The sequence below is a fragment of the Poromitra crassiceps genome, assembly GCF_964638095.1.
Source record: "Poromitra crassiceps genome assembly, chromosome: 16".
In the NCBI taxonomy this organism is placed as follows: domain Eukaryota; kingdom Metazoa; phylum Chordata; class Actinopteri; order Beryciformes; family Melamphaidae; genus Poromitra; species Poromitra crassiceps.
In genome coordinates, this window is record NC_139645.1 from 21,471,274 (window position 1) to 21,494,697 (window position 23,424).

At 43.0% G+C, this 23,424-nt stretch overlaps 1 protein-coding gene across 1 annotated transcript in view; it reads right to left on the bottom strand.

Moving 5' to 3' along the window:
- LOC310791513 (synapse-associated protein 1-like) overlaps positions 1–23,424 on the bottom strand; it is a gene marked incomplete at both ends in the record, with an annotated part of 30,591 nt that overhangs the window by 2,101 nt on the left and 5,066 nt on the right. Inside the window, 8 exons of the mRNA XM_083653188.1 lie at positions 14,205–14,364; positions 14,449–14,498; positions 14,721–14,872; positions 15,926–15,970; positions 17,077–17,177; positions 17,667–17,740; positions 18,661–18,727; positions 21,353–21,406. Coding sequence (XP_083509314.1) covers positions 14,205–14,364; positions 14,449–14,498; positions 14,721–14,872; positions 15,926–15,970; positions 17,077–17,177; positions 17,667–17,740; positions 18,661–18,727; positions 21,353–21,406 — 703 coding nt within the window. The remainder of the gene's footprint in view (positions 1–14,204; positions 14,365–14,448; positions 14,499–14,720; positions 14,873–15,925; positions 15,971–17,076; positions 17,178–17,666; positions 17,741–18,660; positions 18,728–21,352; positions 21,407–23,424) is intronic.

The following is a 23,424-nucleotide window of genomic DNA, read 5'->3' on the forward strand; positions in this document are numbered from 1 at the left end:
ACACCTATGCTTGTATCTCAGTGGGTATATCACTCATGGTCTCACTCTCATTTGCATACTGTATGTTTTCAGCAGCTCCAACTCTTATCTGTTAAAAACCAAATGCTAAAAGTGTACTGGAAACAGGAATCCGGTGAGATTTGACCAGATAAATAGAGCTAAAGAGCAACTCTGAGCAGAAGCGTTGCATGTTGGGTAGAGCAGTGTTGCATCTTGGGTAGAGAGAATGATATACACTTGTCACCAACCATGGGAGGCCTGTCTGTTCTGTTAGCTGCTGTGTTAATGTAGCATGGTAACATGTCCAGAAAACAATGAATGAACAAAATGAACGGAACCCATGGGTAAGTGTCACCACTTTGTGGTTGTTCATTTTATACAGCCAGCTGGGTTTGAAAACATAATGGAAGAGATAGCCTAGTGTGAATAGCCTAGTGTGAATGGAGGCTGTTAGCCACAACAACTGTGCCTTATAGGCTAACCTCAGCCAGCCAAAACAAACACCTTGTCCCCCTGGCGTTAGGACACAATAAATTTGAGTGGTTTAAAAAAAAATCTGAAATTTGGGTCGCGACTTCATGACAAGGAAAATAGTGGGTCCTGAGGCTACAGCAGTTGAGAACCACTGCGTTAGGCGTTAGTTAGCATGCTACCCAAGCAGCTTCTCTGGCTGACTGGACACATGACAACCGATCAGCAACTCTGTAACAAAACTAAAAGGGTAACATTACTTTGGTGACCAGGGACTATTATCAGTACATTTGACTTCTTACACTAACATAATGGAACATAGCCTACATTAGTTACTGGCTGATTAGATGCAGCCATTGATAGCTTTTCACTTGTGTGTTTGCAGCTCTGGTAAGCCTGCTAGTTTTGTAAACAGTTGTTGTCGCAACCATACACATGAATGACACTACAAGGAATACTACTTCTCTGGAGGTTATCATGTCCTATTTTCCTTGAGACAGTTGGAGACATTCACAATACATGGTAATTATTGATGCTGTAGTTTGCAGGTAATGTAGTTTTAGATTGCAGAGATTGGGCCAGCCTTTTGTGTCTCTCTAGTAGGCTACAACCAGTCTGACTTCCCCACCTACCAAGTACTTCTACTCCAAAGTCCTTTTACTCACATAGGCACCCCCATAACTACTTAGTCCCCCTAGGTCCATGGGCAGGGACTTTGGAAGCCAGGCGGTGCATGGCGAGGACAGCAAGCACAATTACATTTTCGTTAGGAAATGTAGACATTCTAGTTCATATTATTATTATTATATCTGCCAAAAAGTTTGGCGCGTAATAACTCCCTCAATTTTTGCGCCACATAGACATGCCAGACCTCAAAATGACCGGCTCATTGAGGACATGTATGCTATGACTTTGCTAAGGGTTTGTCAAAGCGGTTTGGCCGCAATTCGCCATTAAGCGCCATTTTTTTCCCCATTGACTTGCATGGGGTTTGGAAAAATCTTGCAAAATCTTGCAGTAAATTAGGTGTAATTCAGAAACCATAAGAGCTAGAGCTACGAAACTTGGTAGGGAGGTGCACTGAGGGGTCTTTTACTATCCCCGAAAAAATTGCACCAATTGACCATATGGTGGCGCTATAACAGCCCTCCTTACCTTTTGGTCCATAACTTTTGAACCGTAGGGTCTATCATCAAAATTCTTTTTTCCCTGGATTCCTTGGGTCCTCCCGCATCTACTCAACTAGGCCACGCCCATTTGCGTCTGACTAGATTTTCCGCCATTTTGCATTTTGTCCAAAACCGTTTTTTTGCCATTTCTCCTTGAAATTTTGTCCAATCTTCACCAAACCAACGCACACATCATGTGGGGACTGTCCTGCACAACACTGATTTGGAAGTTTAAAAAAAAAACGCACCGTTGCGATATAATCCACTTCCAACTTTCTGTGGGTGGGGCCTATTTCACAAAGATCGTCCGATGCTAACCAAACTTGGTACAGGTGTGGAGGGATGTACTCTGAGCCTATATCAGAAGTATTTTGTCATTTAGCCTTTAGGGGGCGCTATAGCAGCATTCAGTGCCTGTCCCTTCTAAATGGTTTTATTTTGAAGGGCGGCAGGAAGTGCAGATTCATTCTCATTATGGCCAGCCTTCCTTCTTGTATGACACTTGACACTTTGGCTGAAAGCAAGGCACAAATTATTATTGTGCTTGCTGACAAGCAAGGCACAATCTTGAAATCCCACATACTTATTATTCATATTATTATTATTATATCTGCCAAAAAGTTTGGCGCGTAATAACTCCCTCAATTTTTGCGCCACATAGACATGCCAGACCTCAAAATGACCGGCTCATTGAGGACATGTATGCTATGACTTTGCTAAGGGTTTGTCAAAGCGGTTTGGCCGCAATTCGCCATTAAGCGCCATTTTTTTCCCCATTGACTTGCATGGGGTTTGGAAAAATCTTGCAAAATCTTGCAGTAAATTAGGTGTAATTCAGAAACCATAAGAGCTAGAGCTACGAAACTTGGTAGGGAGGTGCACTGAGGGGTCTTTTACTATCCCCGAAAAAATTGCACCAATTGACCATATGGTGGCGCTATAACAGCCCTCCTTACCTTTTGGTCCATAACTTTTGAACCGTAGGGTCTATCATCAAAATTCTTTTTTCCCTGGATTCCTTGGGTCCTCCCGCATCTACTCAACTAGGCCACGCCCATTTGCGTCTGACTAGATTTTCCGCCATTTTGCATTTTGTCCAAAACCGTTTTTTTGCCATTTCTCCTTGAAATTTTGTCCAATCTTCACCAAACCAACGCACACATCATGTGGGGACTGTCCTGCACAACACTGATTTGGAAGTTTAAAAAAAAAACGCACCGTTGCGATATAATCCACTTCCAACTTTCTGTGGGTGGGGCCTATTTCACAAAGATCGTCCGATGCTAACCAAACTTGGTACAGGTGTGGAGGGATGTACTCTGAGCCTATATCAGAAGTATTTTGTCATTTAGCCTTTAGGGGGCGCTATAGCAGCATTCAGTGCCTGTCCCTTCTAAATGGTTTTATTTTGAAGGGCGGCAGGAAGTGCAGATTCATTCTCATTATGGCCAGCCTTCCTTCTTGTATGACACTTGACACTTTGGCTGAAAGCAAGGCACAAATTATTATTGTGCTTGCTGACAAGCAAGGCACAATCTTGAAATCCCACATACTTATTATTCATATTATTATTATTATATCTGCCAAAAAGTTTGGCGCGTAATAACTCCCTCAATTTTTGCGCCACATAGACATGCCAGACCTCAAAATGACCGGCTCATTGAGGACATGTATGCTATGACTTTGCTAAGGGTTTGTCAAAGCGGTTTGGCCGCAATTCGCCATTAAGCGCCATTTTTTTCCCCATTGACTTGCATGGGGTTTGGAAAAATCTTGCAAAATCTTGCAGTAAATTAGGTGTAATTCAGAAACCATAAGAGCTAGAGCTACGAAACTTGGTAGGGAGGTGCACTGAGGGGTCTTTTACTATCCCCGAAAAAATTGCACCAATTGACCATATGGTGGCGCTATAACAGCCCTCCTTACCTTTTGGTCCATAACTTTTGAACCGTAGGGTCTATCATCAAAATTCTTTTTTCCCTGGATTCCTTGGGTCCTCCCGCATCTACTCAACTAGGCCACGCCCATTTGCGTCTGACTAGATTTTCCGCCATTTTGCATTTTGTCCAAAACCGTTTTTTTGCCATTTCTCCTTGAAATTTTGTCCAATCTTCACCAAACCAACGCACACATCATGTGGGGACTGTCCTGCACAACACTGATTTGGAAGTTTAAAAAAAAAACGCACCGTTGCGATATAATCCACTTCCAACTTTCTGTGGGTGGGGCCTATTTCACAAAGATCGTCCGATGCTAACCAAACTTGGTACAGGTGTGGAGGGATGTACTCTGAGCCTATATCAGAAGTATTTTGTCATTTAGCCTTTAGGGGGCGCTATAGCAGCATTCAGTGCCTGTCCCTTCTAAATGGTTTTATTTTGAAGGGCGGCAGGAAGTGCAGATTCATTCTCATTATGGCCAGCCTTCCTTCTTGTATGACACTTGACACTTTGGCTGAAAGCAAGGCACAAATTATTATTGTGCTTGCTGACAAGCAAGGCACAATCTTGAAATCCCACATACTTATTATTCATATTATTATTATTATATCTGCCAAAAAGTTTGGCGCGTAATAACTCCCTCAATTTTTGCGCCACATAGACATGCCAGACCTCAAAATGACCGGCTCATTGAGGACATGTATGCTATGACTTTGCTAAGGGTTTGTCAAAGCGGTTTGGCCGCAATTCGCCATTAAGCGCCATTTTTTTCCCCATTGACTTGCATGGGGTTTGGAAAAATCTTGCAAAATCTTGCAGTAAATTAGGTGTAATTCAGAAACCATAAGAGCTAGAGCTACGAAACTTGGTAGGGAGGTGCACTGAGGGGTCTTTTACTATCCCCGAAAAAATTGCACCAATTGACCATATGGTGGCGCTATAACAGCCCTCCTTACCTTTTGGTCCATAACTTTTGAACCGTAGGGTCTATCATCAAAATTCTTTTTTCCCTGGATTCCTTGGGTCCTCCCGCATCTACTCAACTAGGCCACGCCCATTTGCGTCTGACTAGATTTTCCGCCATTTTGCATTTTGTCCAAAACCGTTTTTTTGCCATTTCTCCTTGAAATTTTGTCCAATCTTCACCAAACCAACGCACACATCATGTGGGGACTGTCCTGCACAACACTGATTTGGAAGTTTAAAAAAAAAACGCACCGTTGCGATATAATCCACTTCCAACTTTCTGTGGGTGGGGCCTATTTCACAAAGATCGTCCGATGCTAACCAAACTTGGTACAGGTGTGGAGGGATGTACTCTGAGCCTATATCAGAAGTATTTTGTCATTTAGCCTTTAGGGGGCGCTATAGCAGCATTCAGTGCCTGTCCCTTCTAAATGGTTTTATTTTGAAGGGCGGCAGGAAGTGCAGATTCATTCTCATTATGGCCAGCCTTCCTTCTTGTATGACACTTGTCACTTGTCGCACGCACGCTATTATGCTTGTATCTCAGTGGGTATATCACTCATGGTCTCACTCTCATTTGCATACTGTATGTTTTCAGCAGCTCCAACTCTTCTCTGTTAACACCTTAAGTGCCATAGCCGAAATAATTCGTCTTACATAATCCAACGCTTGAGTGCCAGAGCCGAAATAACTCGTCTTACATGTTTTTTTGACGGTGGGACATCAATCAACCCCTTTTACATCTTCGAGATAACTATTGGAGCAAGAGCATGTGTGTAATCTATTTTACCGACCACTAAGTGGCGACAGAGACAGAGAGAAGCCACAGCCTCGGGACCAAAAGCAGCCGCCTCCCGCGGAAATGGCTTGGCGATTTTACAGTCAGAAGCCCGGAGACACACACACAGAACGGACAGAGATCCCCTCCCCCCAGAGCCGCGGAGCAACGCGCGAACACACACACACACACACACACACACACACACACACACACACACACACACACACACACACACACCGCGGGAGCAAGCCATTCAAGGAAATGGCGAGGCGATTTTACAGTAATCCATTTCAGACTCGTCTTGCCCGAGAGCGGCCGCGCGCAGGCAGCAGCACACAGAGAGCGGAGAGCGATTTGCAAACTAGATTATAGGTGAAACACACTTTGAAACACCTCAGAAAGGCCAGAATCAACATCTGCCCATCGCCCACGCATTCCCCGGCCCATCTTGACTCGCACAAGGAGCGTCCGCACGCAGGCAAGCAGGCAGGCAGGCACGCTGGCAGGCAGGCAGGCAGCAGCAACGCGCTTCTGACACGCCCGCTGTTAGAGCCAGGAGGAAGGAGGAGAAGACACACGGAGGGAGGAGTTTGAATGAGAGGGGTGTTTCCTGTTGTTATGGAGGAAATTACTGTTCAAAACTATTGTTTAGAATGTCTGACGGTCTTACTGATGCCAAAAATGAATGGTTAAAGTGACTGTTTCACAAAAAGCCATTTATCTCTGAATAAATTTCCAGACGCTGAAACCATGCTGTACTCAACGGCTAATATCTACATAACTACTAACTCTGCAAACTAACTCTTTTAGACAGAGAAAGCACACATTCTATTAGTTATTTTTAGATGATTGGTGTTCATGAATTCTTAACAGAAAATAATCCTCGGCTGTTGTAAAATGAGCCAGAATCGTCAAAAACACCCCTGGCACAAGTTACCTACAGGATTGAAAACATGGCTGGCACTCAATGTGTTAAAAAACCAAATGCTAAAAGTGTACTGGAAACAGGAATCCGGTGAGATTTGACCAGATAAATAGAGCTTAAGAGCAACTCTGAGCAGCAGTGTTGCATCTTGGGTAGAGAGAATGATGTAGACAAAAAAAGTATGAAATAACTTACTACAGTCATTCCTCCATCTGTAAAAGTATGACATCACTTACTACTAGGGGTGTCACGATACACTCAGTTCACGATACGATACGTATCACGATACTGGGTTCACGATAACGATACGATACGATACGATTTTAACAATATTTTTTTAAACTTGAATAATGACAATATATGACTGGAAAAGTAGTATTTTATTTGAAATGCACAAATACAAAACATGCTGTTGTGGGAAATTGTTATTACAATAACAACTAGAAAAAACATGAGATTGGAGATAAGGCTTATCTTGAAATAGAATGAGTTACACCGTCACTTAGATTTACTTTGAACTAAAAGGTTTCTCAGCAGTATAAATTCTCATTATGCATCTTCAGTTTTTCTTCAAACTCAAACAACAAGACTTTTCTTAATCTATTTTTTATGCATCTTCAGTTTTTCCTGTCAAGTAAACAGTTTTGCCAGAAACTCAATTGAATGGTTTCTCTCCTGTATAACTTCTCATGTGTCTCTTCAGAGACTTGTTCAACTGAACTACTTTCCACACATTGAACTTCAACAAACAAAGACGTTTCTTAATCTATTTTTTGAAAAAAAAAAAAAAAAAAATTTTTTTTTGCGATATGATATTTCATCTCAACGATACATATCGTGACGTTTTACTATCGCGAAATTTCGTGGGACGATATATTGTGACACCCCTACTTACTACAGTCATTCCTCTCCCTCCCTGGTGCAAGTGGGAGCCCCAGGAGAGGGCAAATCAGAGTGAATCAGAGTTCCTTGGATTTTCTAGGTCACTTGTCGCCAACCAATAAAAAAATTCACAGGGCCGACCAGAGCCCGCCCCCTCACAGCCCTGACAGCTGCCTGCAGGAAACCTGTTGTGTTCATGTATGGCATGGGAGGCCTGTCTGTTCTGTTAGCTGCTGTGTTACTATAGCATGGAAACATGTCCAGAAAACAATGAACGGAACCCATGGGTAAGTGTCACCACTTTGTGGTTGTTCATTTTATACAGCCAGCTGGGTTTGAAAACATAATGGAAGAGATAGCCTAGTGTGAATAGCCTAGTGTGAATGGAGGCTGTTAGCCACAACAACTGTGCCTTATAGGCTAACCTCAGCCAGCCAAAACAAACACCTTGTCCCCCTGGCGTTAGGACACACTGTTCATCAATGTTTGGGACTAGTTGCAACAAGCTAATTGAGCTAATGCTAGCGTTAGGCCAGCGTTTCTCAACTGGTGGGTAGCGTCGCGGGCCCGTTTTGATTGGGTCGCGGACATTTACAGTACAGTACTTTCCTTTTTTTTTTTTTTTTTTTTTTTTTAATTCAGATTATTGAAACTGGATTAGCCTGACCAGTTTCACTTGTTTAACAAGCTGAAGCATATGCTCTGCCTGTAATTCAAGAGAAGTCTGCCTTTTCATTTCATATTTAATTTTAGTTCAATTCAGATGATTGAAACTGGATTAGCATGGCCCCAGTTTAATTAAAAGTTATGACCAGTTTAACTAAAAAGCATATAGCCTGCCTGTGATTCAAGAAAAGTCTGCCTTTTATTTCATATTTCATACAGTTCAAATAAGACTTTCTGACCATGACCAGTTTGACTTGTTTAAATTTAAAAACATATAGGCCTGTAATTCAAGTCTGCCTTATTTCAATTGGTTTTTAGCCGTAGTTGCACTTCTGTTGCACTTTTTTGTTCATTTGACAGTGCATGAAGGCATTGTGTATTAAATAAATGCGCTATTTTTTGTGCAATAAATTTGAGTGTTTTAAAAAAAAATCTGAAATTTGGGTCGCGACTTCATGACAAGGAAAATAGTGGGTCCTGAGGCTACACCAGTTGAGAACCACTGCGTTAGGCGTTAGTTAGCATGCTACCCAAGCAGCTTCTCTGGCTGACTGGACACATGACAACCGATCAGCAACTCTGTAACAAAACTAAAAGGGTAACATTACTTTGGTGACCAGGGACTATTATCAGTACATTTGACTTCTTACACTAACATAATGGAACATAGCCTACATTAGTTACTGGCTGATTAGATGCAGCCATTGAAAGCTTTTCACTTGTGTGTTTGCAGCTCTGGTAAGCCTGCTAGTTTTGTAAACAGTTGTTGTCGCAACCATAAACATGAATGACACTACAAGGAATACTACTTCTCTGGAGGTTATCATGTCCTATTTTCCTTGAGACAGTTGGAGACATTTACAATACATGGTAATTATTGATGCTGTAGTTTGCAGGTAATGTAGTTTTAGATTGCAGAGATTGGGCTAGCCTTTTGTGTCTCTCTAGTAGGCTACAACCAGTCTGACTTCCCCACCTACCAAGTACTTCTACTCCAAAGTCCTTTTACTCACATAGGCACCCCCATAACTACTTAGTCCCCCTAGGTCCATGGGCAGGGACTTTGGAAGCCAGGCGGTGCATGGCGAGGACAGCAAGCACAATTACATTTTCGTTAGGAAATGTAGACCATCTAGTTCATATTATTATTATATCTGCCAAAAAGTTTGGCGCGTAATAACTCCCTCAATTTTTGCGCCACATAGACATGCCAGACCTCAAAATGACCGGCTCATTGAGGACATGTATGCTATGACTTTGCTAAGGGTTTGTGAAAGCGGTTTGGCCGCAATTCGCCATTAAGCGCCATTTTTTTCCCCATTGACTTGCATGGGGTTTGGAAAAATCTTGCAAAATCTTGCAGTAAATTAGCTGTAATTCAGAAACCATAACCACTACAGCTACCAAACTTGGTAGGGAGGTGCACTGAGGGGTCTTTTACTATCCCCGAAAAAATTGCACCAATTGACCATATGGTGGCGCTATAACAGCCCTCCTTACCTTTTGGTCCATAACTTTTGAACCGTAGGGTCTATCATCAAAATTATTTTTTCCCTGGATTCCTTGGGTCCTCCCGCATCTACTCAACTAGGCCACGCCCATTTCCGTCTGACTAGATTTTCCGCCATTTTGCATTTTGTCCAAAACCGTTTTTTTGCCATTTCTCCTTGAAATTTTGTCCAATCTTCACCAAACCAACGCACACATCATGTTGGGAGTGTCCTGCACAACACTGATTTGGAAGTTTAAAAAAAAACACACCATTGCGATATAATCCACTTCCAATCTTCTGTGGGTGGGGCCTATTTCACAAAAATCGTCCGATGCTAACCAAACTTGGTACAGGTGTGGAGGGATGTACTCTGAGCCTATATCAGAAGTATTTTGTCATTTAGCCTTTAGGGGGCGCTATAGCAGCATTCAGTGCCTGTCCCTTCTAAATGGTTTTATTTTGAAGGGCGGCAGGAAGTGCAGATTCATTCTCATTATGGCCAGCCTTCCTTCTTGTATGACACACGCACGCTATTATGTAGATATCAGACACACCTATACTTGTATCACAGTGGGTATATCACTCATGGTCTCCCTCTCATTTGCATACTGTATGTTTTCAGCAGCTCCAACTCTTCTCTGTTAAAAACCAAATGCTAAAAGTGTACTGGAAACAGGAATCCGGTGAGATTTGACCAGATTAATAGAGCTAAAGAGCAGCTCTGAGCAGCAGCGTTGCATGTTGGGTAGAGCAGTGTTGCATCTTGGGTAGAGACAATGATAACACTTGTCGCCAACCATGGGAGGCCTGTCTGTTCTGTTACCTGCTGTGTTAATGTAGCATGGTAACATGTCCAGAAAACAATGAATGAACAAAATGAACTGAACCCATGGGTAAGTGTCACCACTTTGTGGTTGTTCATTTTATACAGCCAGCTGGGTTTGAAAACATAATGGAAGAGATAGCCTAGTGTGAATAGCCTAGTGTGAACGGAGGCTGTTAGCCACAACAACTGTGCCTTATAGGCTAACCTCAGCCAGCCAAAACAAACACCTTGTCCCCCTGGCGTTAGGACACACTGTTCATCAATGTTTGGGACTAGTTGCAACAAGCTAATTGAGCTAATGCTAGCGTTAGGCCAGCGTTTCTCAACTGGTGGGTAGCGTCGCGGGGCCGTTTTGATTGGGTCGCGGACTTTTACAGTACAGTACTTTTTTTTTTTTTTTTTTTTTTTTCAGATTATTGAAACTGGATTAGCCTGACCAGTTTCACTTGTTTAACAAGCTGAAGCATATGCTCTGCCTGTAATTCAAGAGAAGTCTGCCTTTTCATTTCATATTTAATTTTAGTTCAATTCAGATGATTGAAACTGGATTAGCATGGCCCCAGTTTAATTAAAAGTTATGACCAGTTTAACTAAAAAGCATATAGCCTGCCTGTGATTCAAGAAAAGTCTGCCTTTTATTTCATATTTCATACAGTTCAAATAAGACTTTCTGACCATGACCAGTTTGACTTGTTTAAATTTAAAAACATATAGGCCTGTAATTCAAGTCTGCCTTATTTCAATTGTTTTTTAGCCGTAGTTGCACTTCTGTTGCACTTTTTTGTTCATTTGACAGTGCATGAAGGCATTGTGTATTAAATAAATGCGCAATTTTTTGTGCAATAAATTTGAGTGATTTAAAAAAAAATCTGAAATTTGGGTCGCGACTTCATGACAAGGAAAATAGTGGGTCCTGAGGCTACACCAGTTGAGAACCACTGCGTTAGGCGTTAGTTAGCATGCTACCCAAGCAGCTTCTCTGGCTGACTGGACACATGACAACCGATCAGCAACTCCGTAACAAAACTAAAAGGGTAACATTACTTTGGTGACCAGGGACTATTATCAGTACATTTGACTTCTTACACTAACATAATGGAAGATAGCCTACATTAGTTACTGGCTGATTAGATGCAGCCATTGAAAGCTTTTCACTTGTGTGTTTGCAGCTCTGGTAAGCCTGCTAGTTTTGTAAACAGTTGTTGTCGCAACCATAAACATGAATGACACTACAAGGAATACTACTTCTCTGGAGGTTAGGGACTGTTCGTTATTTATGAGAGGGGGGGTATGGTGCAGAAAGGGGGAGGGATATCAAATGTTTTTTTTAGTACTGGGGAGGGACTTGTGTTTTTTATTTTGGCTTTAGGGAGGGCTATACAACATTCATTTTTTGTATTTTGTATATATTTTAAATGCGTTTTTTCGTTCCAAAATTCGTGTTTACTCCCCTATTTATATCTATGGTTTACCTGTATGGTGACTGGACTTGGTATCTCCCATTCCTTCCTTTCACGTAAACCGCTGCTCCTATGCACTGTGTACAGGCCCTCACTCGGTCCTGCTGTTTGCTTGGTGCATTGACTGGAAACGTTTATCATCGCTTTATATTGTTTCAGAGCTGGAATTGTTGACACATATGCAGTTGGCTAGGCTCAGGGCCGGTTCGAACATATAGGCGACATAGGCGACCGCCTAGGGCGGCACTTGTGCACCTTCACTTGCAGCTCTCCAAATATTCTCCAGCGCTCTGCCTCTCATGCTCTTCCCCGCTAGATCCATTCTCTCGCCGCTGTCCGCGCCACGAACCGCCCGCCCTACTATGCCTCTGATTGGCCTACCCTGATATTCTTACCCTAACCCAACCAATCATCACTCCTCATGCCTAAACAAGCACTACTACTAGCCAATCAGAGGCAGAGGAGGGCGGGTCATCATGTCTTCTCCATCCCGCTTGAATGAGGAAAAGGGACACGGAGTAAATGAAATGACATAGCCTACAAGTAGACTAATTTACATCATTAACTTTGGGTTAAGGTAGCCTAGGCCATGTGCTCATATGTGTGTACCAGTATTAGTGTAATCAGTAAATAAGCGCGATATTTCTAACGTTGTTTCTGGGTTCCAAAACAATCTGTTTCCCTGTGCAGCGCGCAGTGCGCACTTTGCCTGCCCATTCATTGGAGAGACCAAAATTGCAAGATACAATATCTGAAGTTTCTCAAAGTTGAAACTACCTCTGCAGTAGTAGCCTACAATGAAACAAGACAGACTTAATGGACTGGCAACAATCTCCATATAAAATGAACTGGCAGAGAGAATCCTAATAGAGGATGATTGGATTTATTTAAAGACCTTTGCTGACGCAGCCCCCGCTGGTGTCCACTTCTGAAAGGTAAACAAGCTTTATTTGCCAACAGCTCGTAACAACAACTCGCCTTTGTTAAGTTGTGAATCTGCTGATGATATAGGCTATAGGCTAAATACATTGTGAGTCTTATATTACTGTGGTTGCGCCGCCGTGCGCACATTCCGTGTTTTATGCACATGAGAAAGTGGTAGATAGCGTTGTACAGTGGGTGGTACCAAATACAAGATAGCGGGAAAAAACAACACAGAAACTGAAAGTGAGGATTTATCCTTCAAGATGAAAAACGTACACCAGGATTTGGTACAGAAAACCTATACTTTCCCCCCAACTCCAGGGAATTCGTTGTCATGGGACCATCAAATGGTAAGTGTTATATGGCCCGCGTGCCAATATTGTGGACGCTGCTCCTACAGTATGCACTGTGTACAGGCCTATTCAGTACATTTGGGAGAACGGTCATTAATATGCACGTGTCGGTATGTTTTGTGTGTGTGTGTGTGTGTGTGTGTGTGTGTGTGTGTGTGTGTGTGTGTGTGTGTGTGTGTGTGTGTGTGTGTGTGTGTGTGTGTGTGCAGAATAGGTTGTTTTGGTCCTGCAGTTTGCTTGGTGCATTGACTGGAAACGTTTATCATCGCTTTAGCCTATATTGTTTCAGAGCTGGAATTGTTGACACATATGCAGCTGGCTAGGCTACTGTAGGCTTTATAACTAGGAGATGAGGCCATATTGGGCTGGGTACTATTAACGTTATATGCCCCCCGCCCCCTCTCCCCCCCGATGTCGGGCGCTATCAAACGTAGCGTTCTTCAGTAGGCTACTACCTTTGGTGTGAATATGATAAAGTGTGGTTATTTATGGTGGAGGGAGGGTGATGCATTTATCTCCAGTCACTCAGGGAGGGACATGGGAAAATATTTATAGATCTGGGGAGGGTGAAGGAACAAAACGAAAACAAAGTCGCCCCTGCACCATACCCCCCCCTCTCATAAATAACGAACAGTCCCTTATCATGTCCTATTTTCCTTGAGACAGTTGGAGACATTTACAATACATGGTAATTATTGATGCTGTAGTTTGCAGGTAATGTAGTTTTAGATTGCAGAGATTGGGCCAGCCTTTTGTGTCTCTCTAGTAGGCTACAACCAGTCTGACTTCCCCACCTACCAAGTACTTCTACTCCAAAGTCCTTTTACTCACATAGGCACCCCCATAACTACTTAGTCCCCCTAGGTCCATGGGCAGGGACTTTGGAAGCCAGGCGGTGCATGGCGAGGACAGCAAGCACAATTACATTTTCGTTAGGAAATGTAGACATTCTAGTTATTATTAATATACATTTAATTACATTTTTGGCCTCAATGCTCTTTCCCAGGCTTTTCCACCCTACCAAATATAACATTCGGTGGGAAACAAGAGTGCTTCTGATTTTTGGATTTTTTTTTTAATGAAAAATCTGCAACATCGGCACAAAAAATATCGTCTTTATCAGCAGCTTGAATGCCGATAGATTGACAGTGTTCTTTTAAAGCCGTCTTCTGTTGAGAGAGTGGTTCCCTGGTTCATAGCTTACTTCTTCAGCTTACATGTTGTAACATGAAAAGAAAATCATCAGAAATACCAACACAACAAAACGATATCTGTCTCATTTCCAGCTTAAGAAATGTAACAGACACACAGTTCCCTAAAGGATGAAACAAAAGTGTAAGAAAGCCGACCTTCAGGAGAGGGGCTGTCCTTCTTATCCAGCACCAGCTGCTCCATCTCTTTCTTCAGGTCGTCCTGGTTGATGTTGGCGGAGTCGAACGCGTCGCTCACAAACTCCGACACCCCGGGACTCGAACACATGTCCTCCTCTTCCTCCTGGGCTGGCTGGGACTGAAAACAGAGAGCTTCTTCCTCAGCCACTTGTATACATACTGAGCATACACAACCACCACATCCACAGTATAGCACTCTTACCTTCTGCATGTCACTGATGGAAACAGGTGGGGTTTTTGGTCTGACATTTTCTGCAAAGAAATTATATATATTTTTAAATTTAGTGGCTAGGATATGAATGATATGTGTGTATATATATACTGTATATATACTGTATATATATATATATATATACATTAAGGTGACATCTTCAGGGGAGACACTGGCCCCTCTGTCCCCCTCCTCCCTCTAACCTGTTAAGGTGACGTCCTCAGGGGAGACACTGGCCCCTCTGTCCCCCTCCTCCCTCTAACCTGTTAAGGTGACGTCCTCAGGGGAGACACTGGCCCCTCTGTCCCCCTCCTCCCTCTGCTGCTGCTGGGCTGCCAGCGCCGTCAGCTGGGCCGATTGCTTGATCAGAGACACCCGGTAGAAGTAGTTCCTCCAGAACGCCTCCTCCTTCACACTACAAACAAACACAAACACAGGTGAGTCATCATAATGGACCGGACCAGGGTTACATTGACATAGAAACCAAAATAATTGAGCTCTAAATAAGAGTCAGATATTGTCCAATCACTGTTGTCCACATCTGATACGATGGTCATAATGATTTTTATTGATCACATATTAATTGTAGAATTGATCAATACTACATTACGTCTATGGGGTTTTGAAAGGTGCCATAAAAATAAAGCTTTAGGCTACTTACGTCCTAAACTGAGTGAGGTATTTTGATAAAATTCTGGACTAATATGCATAAATGTTTTATTATTACTGTTGTTTTTATTATCATTCTTGATTATTGTAATATGAATGCTATTATTATACTTTCAGTTTTAGTATTTTTTCCCATGGTCTTAAATATGCTTAACATACTTAAAATACTTGCATATTGCACTTGGAATTTTAGTGCTTTAGTCATGGCATCATATTACATGGAAGCTATTGAAAGAAATCATGAATTTTCCATAAAAATATTAATATAAAATACAAGAATCACTCAAATCAAATATAATGAGGTGTGTCTTATTTGTCCAGTCTAGTAATAATCTGGTATTGATTTGGAGGCAGTCAGTCACATTGCATGGGAGCTATTGGAAAAGAAATCATGAATTTTCCATAAAAATATTTATAAAAAAAAAAAGATTACCCATAACAATTAATTTCATTACACACAACAAAATCAATGACTTTTCCAAAACGTTCAATGATTTTACAAATGTCATGACTTTTCCAGGCATGGAAAACAAAATATTGAAATTCCATGACTTTTCCAGTTTTCCAGGTATTGCATGACTGTGGGAACTCTGCGACATTAATTAGACCACACACGCGCACACGTACACACACGTGCGCACGCACGCACGCACGCACGCACGCACGCACACACACACACACACACACACACACACACACACACACACACACACACACACACACACACACACACACACACACACACACACACACACACACACACACACACACACACACACACACACACACACAGACAGACTGTTTGGGGACCAGGTCAAAGCGCATGCGGTTGAGCAGCTGAGCCCTGTACTACGAAACTAGTTTAACAGATCCGCGATAAGTCCCTTTGATCTGGTTTGACTGAACAGGATCAAAGCTATCTAGTTAACTGATACTACGACGCTGGTTTTTTACTAGGTAAGTGGACCTGGGATCTGCCTGTGCACGCGCACGTTTTTCGCTCGTGCACAGGCGCGCGTCCACGCGAAAGAGGTGCGGTAGCCAATCACATTATGAACAGCTGAGTTGATCCACGCCCACACCCATTTCCACACCCATTTCCTCGTTCCATGAAAGCGCAGTGCATGATCAGAGTTTTAGCGGATATTTAATGTATCCGCAATTTAATGTCAGAATGAAAATCCGCGTTGGATAGTCTGCTGAAGGGCTGTCTAAAGCAGCAGCTTGTATTCACATCAGTCATTTGATTTACTTCGATCAGCGATTTCTGTCTGATACAGCTGCATACATTGATACAGCAGCAACAAATGTAATCTCAGTCTATACATTTCCACAATCTGTAAGCCTATTTAGACCATAGATTTAGAAACGCATGCTCAATGAATAATGATCTCTATCACTCATGTGTGTGGTTGCACTGATCGAATAATTCATATATAAAATAGCCTAGTATAAAGCCTAATAGCCTACTATAAAAGAGAAAACTGCTGAACTGAATTGAGACGATGCGGATTTTCTGGCATGTAGGAGAATATCACCCTCACTCCATTTGAGGGTCCATTCATGATATGCGCCGCGGTGATTAATAGTGATCATATTTCTCCACGCATCGTTGAGCTGTTAAGACATAAAGTGGTAAGTAGGCTTAATTTAATTATGTAGCCTACAGAGCCACAAATGTTTTTCTTGTTATATTCTCAGTTGACTGCAATCTATTTTTCATATGGCGATCTTATATGAACGGTGAGTGACTCCAGAGAGCCGATTATATGGGTCTGTCATGGATTTTGATCTTATCCTCTGAAGCTAACCTGGTCGCGACCAGGTTAGCTTTGCAGCTTCAGTTGCCATGGTGATTGAAAGTTAACTTGCTTTGTAGTACGGCTAAACCAGGTTTAAACTCAAACTTACTCGGATAAGGCATTAAACTAGCTTCGTAGTACAGGCTACTGGTCTTCTTGTAGCATGACGGTGGCCAGAGGGTACATCTCCTCCATGACGAAGCAGAAGTGCACGCCGGCCGGGGGGTCGCGCAGGAAGTTCCTCTTGTCCTACAGGAAGACACATTACCAGCGCCTTGCTTTTTACTAGGGATGCACTATATATCGGCAATATAAATAAATAAATAAATACATAAATACATAAATACATAAATATAAATATATATATAAATATTAATAATAATAATATCGGTATCGGCATCAGTCAAGAGAGTTGGAAAATATCGGACATGAATCATTTGAAATAAAATGTTGACTTTAAATGATCTGATTATAAGCTAATGTGATTGACAAGATTCCGCCTATAAAAGCTCTAGCAGGACCGTGTGCAGCAGCTAAAGACTAATGTGTTTTAGACACAAGGTGGAGCTTCATGGATCAGATGTTTTTTTAACTGCAGACTGATAGGATCAGGTGTGAAACAGACCACAGACAGAGAGCGATTATCGGCCAATCAGAGATGAGCTTTCAACAAAGCCGTGTTATAAGTGACATGAGAGAACACATGCTGACATCGTGTAGGATCTGTACGTGACTCACGGCAGACAGAGCCAGGATCTGCTGCTGGATGGTCTCTTCCTCGTTGTAGCCGACCCAGGGTGGCACCGCTGCATCTGGGCACAAACGCCAGCACAGGCAGCTTCACTCATCACACATTAGGGCAGGGGGTTCCCAACCTTTTTTGGCTTGTGACCCCACTTTGATGTCACAAAAATCTAGGGGCCCCAGACATTAAGATTTCGGTACAACATCAGTAATATTATCAGTGACATCGTCAATGTCGATGTCACTGATGATATGTAAAGGTAAAAAAATAAAATAAAATAAAACACTCAAAATGTAGGCTACATTTTTTTTCCAAAGGGGTCCCTTGACCTCTCACCTCAAGATATTTCTGAATGAAAATGGGTTTAATGGGTACCCATGAGTCTCCCCTATACAGAAAAGGTAGCATTTTTTACAGCCTAAATAGCTTTAATAGATTGTTGAGTATTTTTGTGTTGTTGCTTATCACAGTTTGTCTCAACAAATGTGTTGTGCACACAAATACTTCTGATGAGTAAGGGGGAGAAAATGTTGGCAATCTGGCTTTTGGGTATTTTGCCTCAGTTTTTGTATGTGGATGGATGATTATTAATTTGCCGTATGTCCAAGTTCACATGCTCTGTTAATGAAATAAAAAATATATGGGGAAATACATCATCTTAGTCTGGCGTGTTGATCAGAGTTGTGATTAAAGCGTTGGGTGGGCGTGGCCTCAGAAGATTTTCAGATTTCAAACTTCTTTTGTTTTGGGACTATTAGCCTATTTCACATCCCACCCAATTCACCCACTTTGTGTCTAAAAGGCAGGAAGTAAAACAGGTGGAAGCAAGACACTAATTAGAGCCACGGCACTGGAACACCTAAACGGATTTGGAAGTTGGAAACCTTAATCAATGTCTTGCTTGCACCTGTTTTACTTCCTGCCTTTTAGGCACAAATTGGGTGAATTGGGTGGGATGTGAAATGGGCGAATCGCTGTGCATCCCACCTGATCTCTTGGCCTTATTTTCCTGGACAAACTTCTGCTGTTCCTTTTGGAAGTCTCCGAGAAAAGTCTGGAAGCAGACAAACGCACAGGTCAGCACACAGACAGACACATACTCAAAGAAGGAAGGGACCTATATTGTATCAACGAGGTAAAAATTGAATCAATAAATAGACCAGAGGTTTTTAAAGTGGGAGGCGGGCCTCCCCAGGGAGTCTCCAGACAGTTTCAGGGGAGGCTCAGTGAATGGCAGCGAAGAAAATATCTCAAAAGGAGATCACATATAGAACCTAAACCTAAACCTAGAATAGTCTAAATTTGTGTGATTTCGTTAATGAAATAGTTAAGATAATCAGTAGTTTTGGGAATTTTACAGTTTTCCCAACTTTCCCAAAGTCAGAAACAAATAATTCCTTCAGGCAGACCTTATGACAGGTATTTTTAGGTATTGGTGTCATCTGAAGTATGTCAAACAGGCTACAGCAATATCAGGCTATCTTGGCTCAATTAATTATCGAGTGTGTGTAGGAGGGATGGCTTTCTGAGCTTTGTCTGAGGGGAGGCCCACAGTCTCAGACTTTGGAAACCACTACAATTAAGTCAAAAATTGGAGGAATGCTGCAGATATTTCCTCAGGGGCTCAGTGCATAAATCAATAAGACAACACACACACGCATGCACATGCACACACGCACACGCACACACGCACACACACACACACAGACACACACACATTAAATCACCCCCCGGTGGCCTGAAGGTGTGGGTCAGGAGGTTCAGTCGTTCTTTTCCTCATTATGACTGAATAAAGGCGTCAGCACAAAGGAGAAGCAGGAAGAGGGCTCGACTCGTGCACCCAGTGCCCTAGTTTAGCATGTCCAGGAACGCAACATGAGAAATCCCAAGTTACAGTGACTGCTGCTGTTGCACTTTCAATTTCACACACAACACAACACAACACAACACAACACAACACAAAAACAACACAACACAACACACACTACACTACACTACACTACACTACACAACACAACACACAACACACACACACACACACACACACACACACACACACACAACACAACACAACACAACACACCACACACACAACACAACACAACACACAACACAACACAACACAACACAACACAACACAACACACAGTACACAACACCTATAGCTCTCTGATCTTGAAAGAAGCGCTGGAATGGTTTCGACTGCTAATGCTAACCTTGCTTTTACGATGAGAGTTGAGTCACAAAGGTAAATAGTTTGATGGAGAGATATAGAGATGCACAGGCAGGAAACCACAGACATCCACTAAAGCAGAGTGACGCCTTTGATGTCTCTGTCTGTCTGTCTTTCAACACCGATATGAATCAAAACGGCTCATTATAAATGTATCAGGGTGAAGAAACAGCACAGACATGGTCAGTAATGGTAAACATGATTATTGTTGTAGAATGGAATTATGAGTGTCTTATAAAAGTATAAAGCCATACATTACTTTGGCAAACTGCATTGCCAAAGGACTGAATACATTGGGACTCTGTATGACATACAAAAATGTGTACATTGAGAATTCCGTCCTTTGGCAAATAATGCAGTTTGCCAAAGTAATGTATGGCTTTAAATATACTTTTATAAGACACTTTCTGGACTCTTGGTTTCATTCAATTTGGTTTATAGAAGCTGTTATAATTATTATACAGCTGATGAGGAGTGGTGAAATTCCATTGTACAACAATGATGATACAGTACAGTATGCTACATGTAGGTTTTATGATTATAGTTGTTGTTCCCACAGAATGACTCAACTAGCAAATACAAATAAATAAACAACAACATAAACAACAACAAGAGATTATTTCCAAAATGGGAGACAAATCAGCCCCATAAATGCAGATAAGCACCTGCTGTAGGCGTAGGTGTATTCTAGGGGCAAATATTTAAAAGTTATTTCTTCTTTATGATTAAATTAAGAAGAGTCAGGCAGAGATCGAGAGGCTAATCTTTGAATTTGACAGTTGATCATTTTAAGATAGTGTGATTTTAATCCCACGAGCATTTGGAAGAATAGCCTAACTACACAAATTAAGCTTTATGAAACAAAAATACCCCCTGTAGAAATATAGCCTATATGATGAGTGAAGATGCAGGCATATTACGATACCATAGGAGAGAGACAATAAACCCCAAAACACTGTTGAATATCACAGACACACCTTCCAAGAGAGGAATATTGACATTATGTAGGCTATAACATATATGAGGCCATTTACACCTGGCGTTAACATGTGGTTTCTGCCATCAGATTGCAATCTGATTGTATTTTATCACTTCAGCCTGATTCCATTTACACCTGGCGTTAACATGCATTTTCTGCAATCTGATTGCAATCAGATTGCACAAATGGTTGTCCTCTCAATCCGCATAAAGTTGCTGTATCCAGATTGAGAGGACACATTGCATTTACACTTGTGTTCAACGTGTCCACAATGCATCCCTGACCACCTCCGGAGGTGGTTTGGCCGATCAGATTGCAATCCTTCTTCAATGCGTTTTGGGGGGTGTTTACACCTGGCATTTCAAGTGATAAAACACAATCTGATTGCAATCTGATCACAGAAAACGCATGTTAGCGCCAGGTGTAAATGGCCTCTAAGAGTAGGCTAGTAAAGAAGGCAAGACATACCTTGGAGGTTGACTTTCTCGTCTGAACGATGCGCAGAAAGTTCCTTCCACTCCGCTAGAGGTGCAGAACAAAGCGGTGAGACAGATGATCCAGTCAGTCTATCAGCTCACTTTGACCAGACACAACAAGTCTTCTGTTCACTCAGTGTCTGATCCTTTTTACACGCGTTCAAAAGCACTCGAGACTGTCAAAGATAATCAGGCTAAAGTAATATGCGAGCTGCGGAGGTCGGAGGACAAGCCGCAGGGGTCGTGGTGCTGTAAAGCCGCCGGAGAGAGTCTTTCCTCGGGGAGAAGCTGACAGCCAGTGTGTCACCGAGAGCGAGGTGCGCGCTCTGCGCTGGAGCCAGTGGCAAGTTAGCAACAAAACAACAACATGACTTCCGGTAGAGCTTTTCCAAAATAAAATCCCATTTGACAAACTGGTGTGGTGGCTGGGTGTACTGTGACCTCCAGTCGCAGTCGGTGATCATCATGACATCATTAGATATATATCCTAGCCTAGATTTGTTGTAGCTATTGTAACAAAGTGGGTATTTGTCCAAGGAACGGAGAGTTGTAGTTGGTACAGGTTCTTTATTCACAGGCTCCTTTAGCTCCTAGCAGCTAGCTTCACACCGCTAGCTCTAGACACAACAACCGGTCTGCTCGCCCACATGGCACTCATTGGCTTCCGCCCCGGCCGCTGGTCACATATATCCCCTTCCCCCTAGGAACACACCCACACACATCAGTTCCTAGCCGCAGTTGAGACACTTCTGTTGCACATCACATTACAGGTAATACTTGGATTACCCGACACGTTACATACTCCTCACCCAACATTTGTTAACGCCCACGTTAACACCCACAACCCACACATATCCCCCTGTACCAAAACACACCCAACACAATATTTTTCCCATCACCACATCAAAATCTAATTCCCACAAACCCCACAACATTTCAATTCCCCACAATTAGTCCCTTCTTTTTTTCCAACACCCCCGTCATAATGTCCAGTTTGCATCAGGTACTCCGTAATGTCTAGTTTTCCATTAGGTACCCCCATAATGTCTAGTTTCCCATTAGGCACTCCATAATGTCTAGTTTTCATTATTTCCTTCTTTTTCACACATTCATTTCAATTCAACACAATAGCCCATTCAACAATAACCCCCACATCTCAATTAAACACAAGCCCCCACATTTTCCTTAACTTTTCTTTTTAAACCCCATTTCCATCCCCCCTTTTACAGCTTCTGTCCCCCCTGAAGCACGCTAGTCCCGCTCAACCCCCAGTGGGGTTAATCCTCTGCAGTGTACGTCAGCACGGTCCCCCCTCTGTGCCCCACAGTCCTCACACGCATCGCAGTATCTTTGCACATCCTCCTTCTGTTTGCCCCAGTAGAAATGTCCACGGATGCGGGTGAGTGTCTCTTCGGGCCCAAAATGACTGGAACCAGGGCCCTTGTGTGCCCCCTTAAGCGCCAACTCTCGCAGGCAACCGGGTACAACCGCCTGCCTCCCTTTTACCCCGTGCTCTGTTCTCTCCAACAGCCCGTCTTCATCCAGCCGCAGGTCGGAAAACACGTTCCACAGTCCCTTCGTGGCACCGGAAAACGTGTGAGTCTCCTCCACAGGGGGCCGGCGTCCGGCCGCCACCCACGCAAGCACCGGACCGATCTCCGCGTCCTCCGCCTGCCTGCGTCTCCACTCACTCACGTCGACATCCTTGATGGTCGCTCTGTCGTCCTCCAGATCCACATCTGGACAGTCCTCCTCGTCTTCCTCCACCTCCTGCACTCGGTCGTCCTCCCGCCCCCCTTCCCCAGGGGACGGCGTGTTCAGGACCACAGGGGGAACACAACCGGCCTCGCTCTCCACCTCGGCTTTCCGCACAGCAACCGTGGGGGGCGCAGTGCAGTTTCTGGCTAAGTGCCCAGGCGAACGGCAAGTCCAGCAGAGTCTCACCTGTCCGCCGCCTGCACGTCTCTCTTCTCCCGCTGCCCTCCGGTCCCCGACAGCCTTTTGACACTCTCTAGCCAGGTGTCCAATCTCGCCGCATGCCCAGCAGGCTCCCTGCTGTCCATG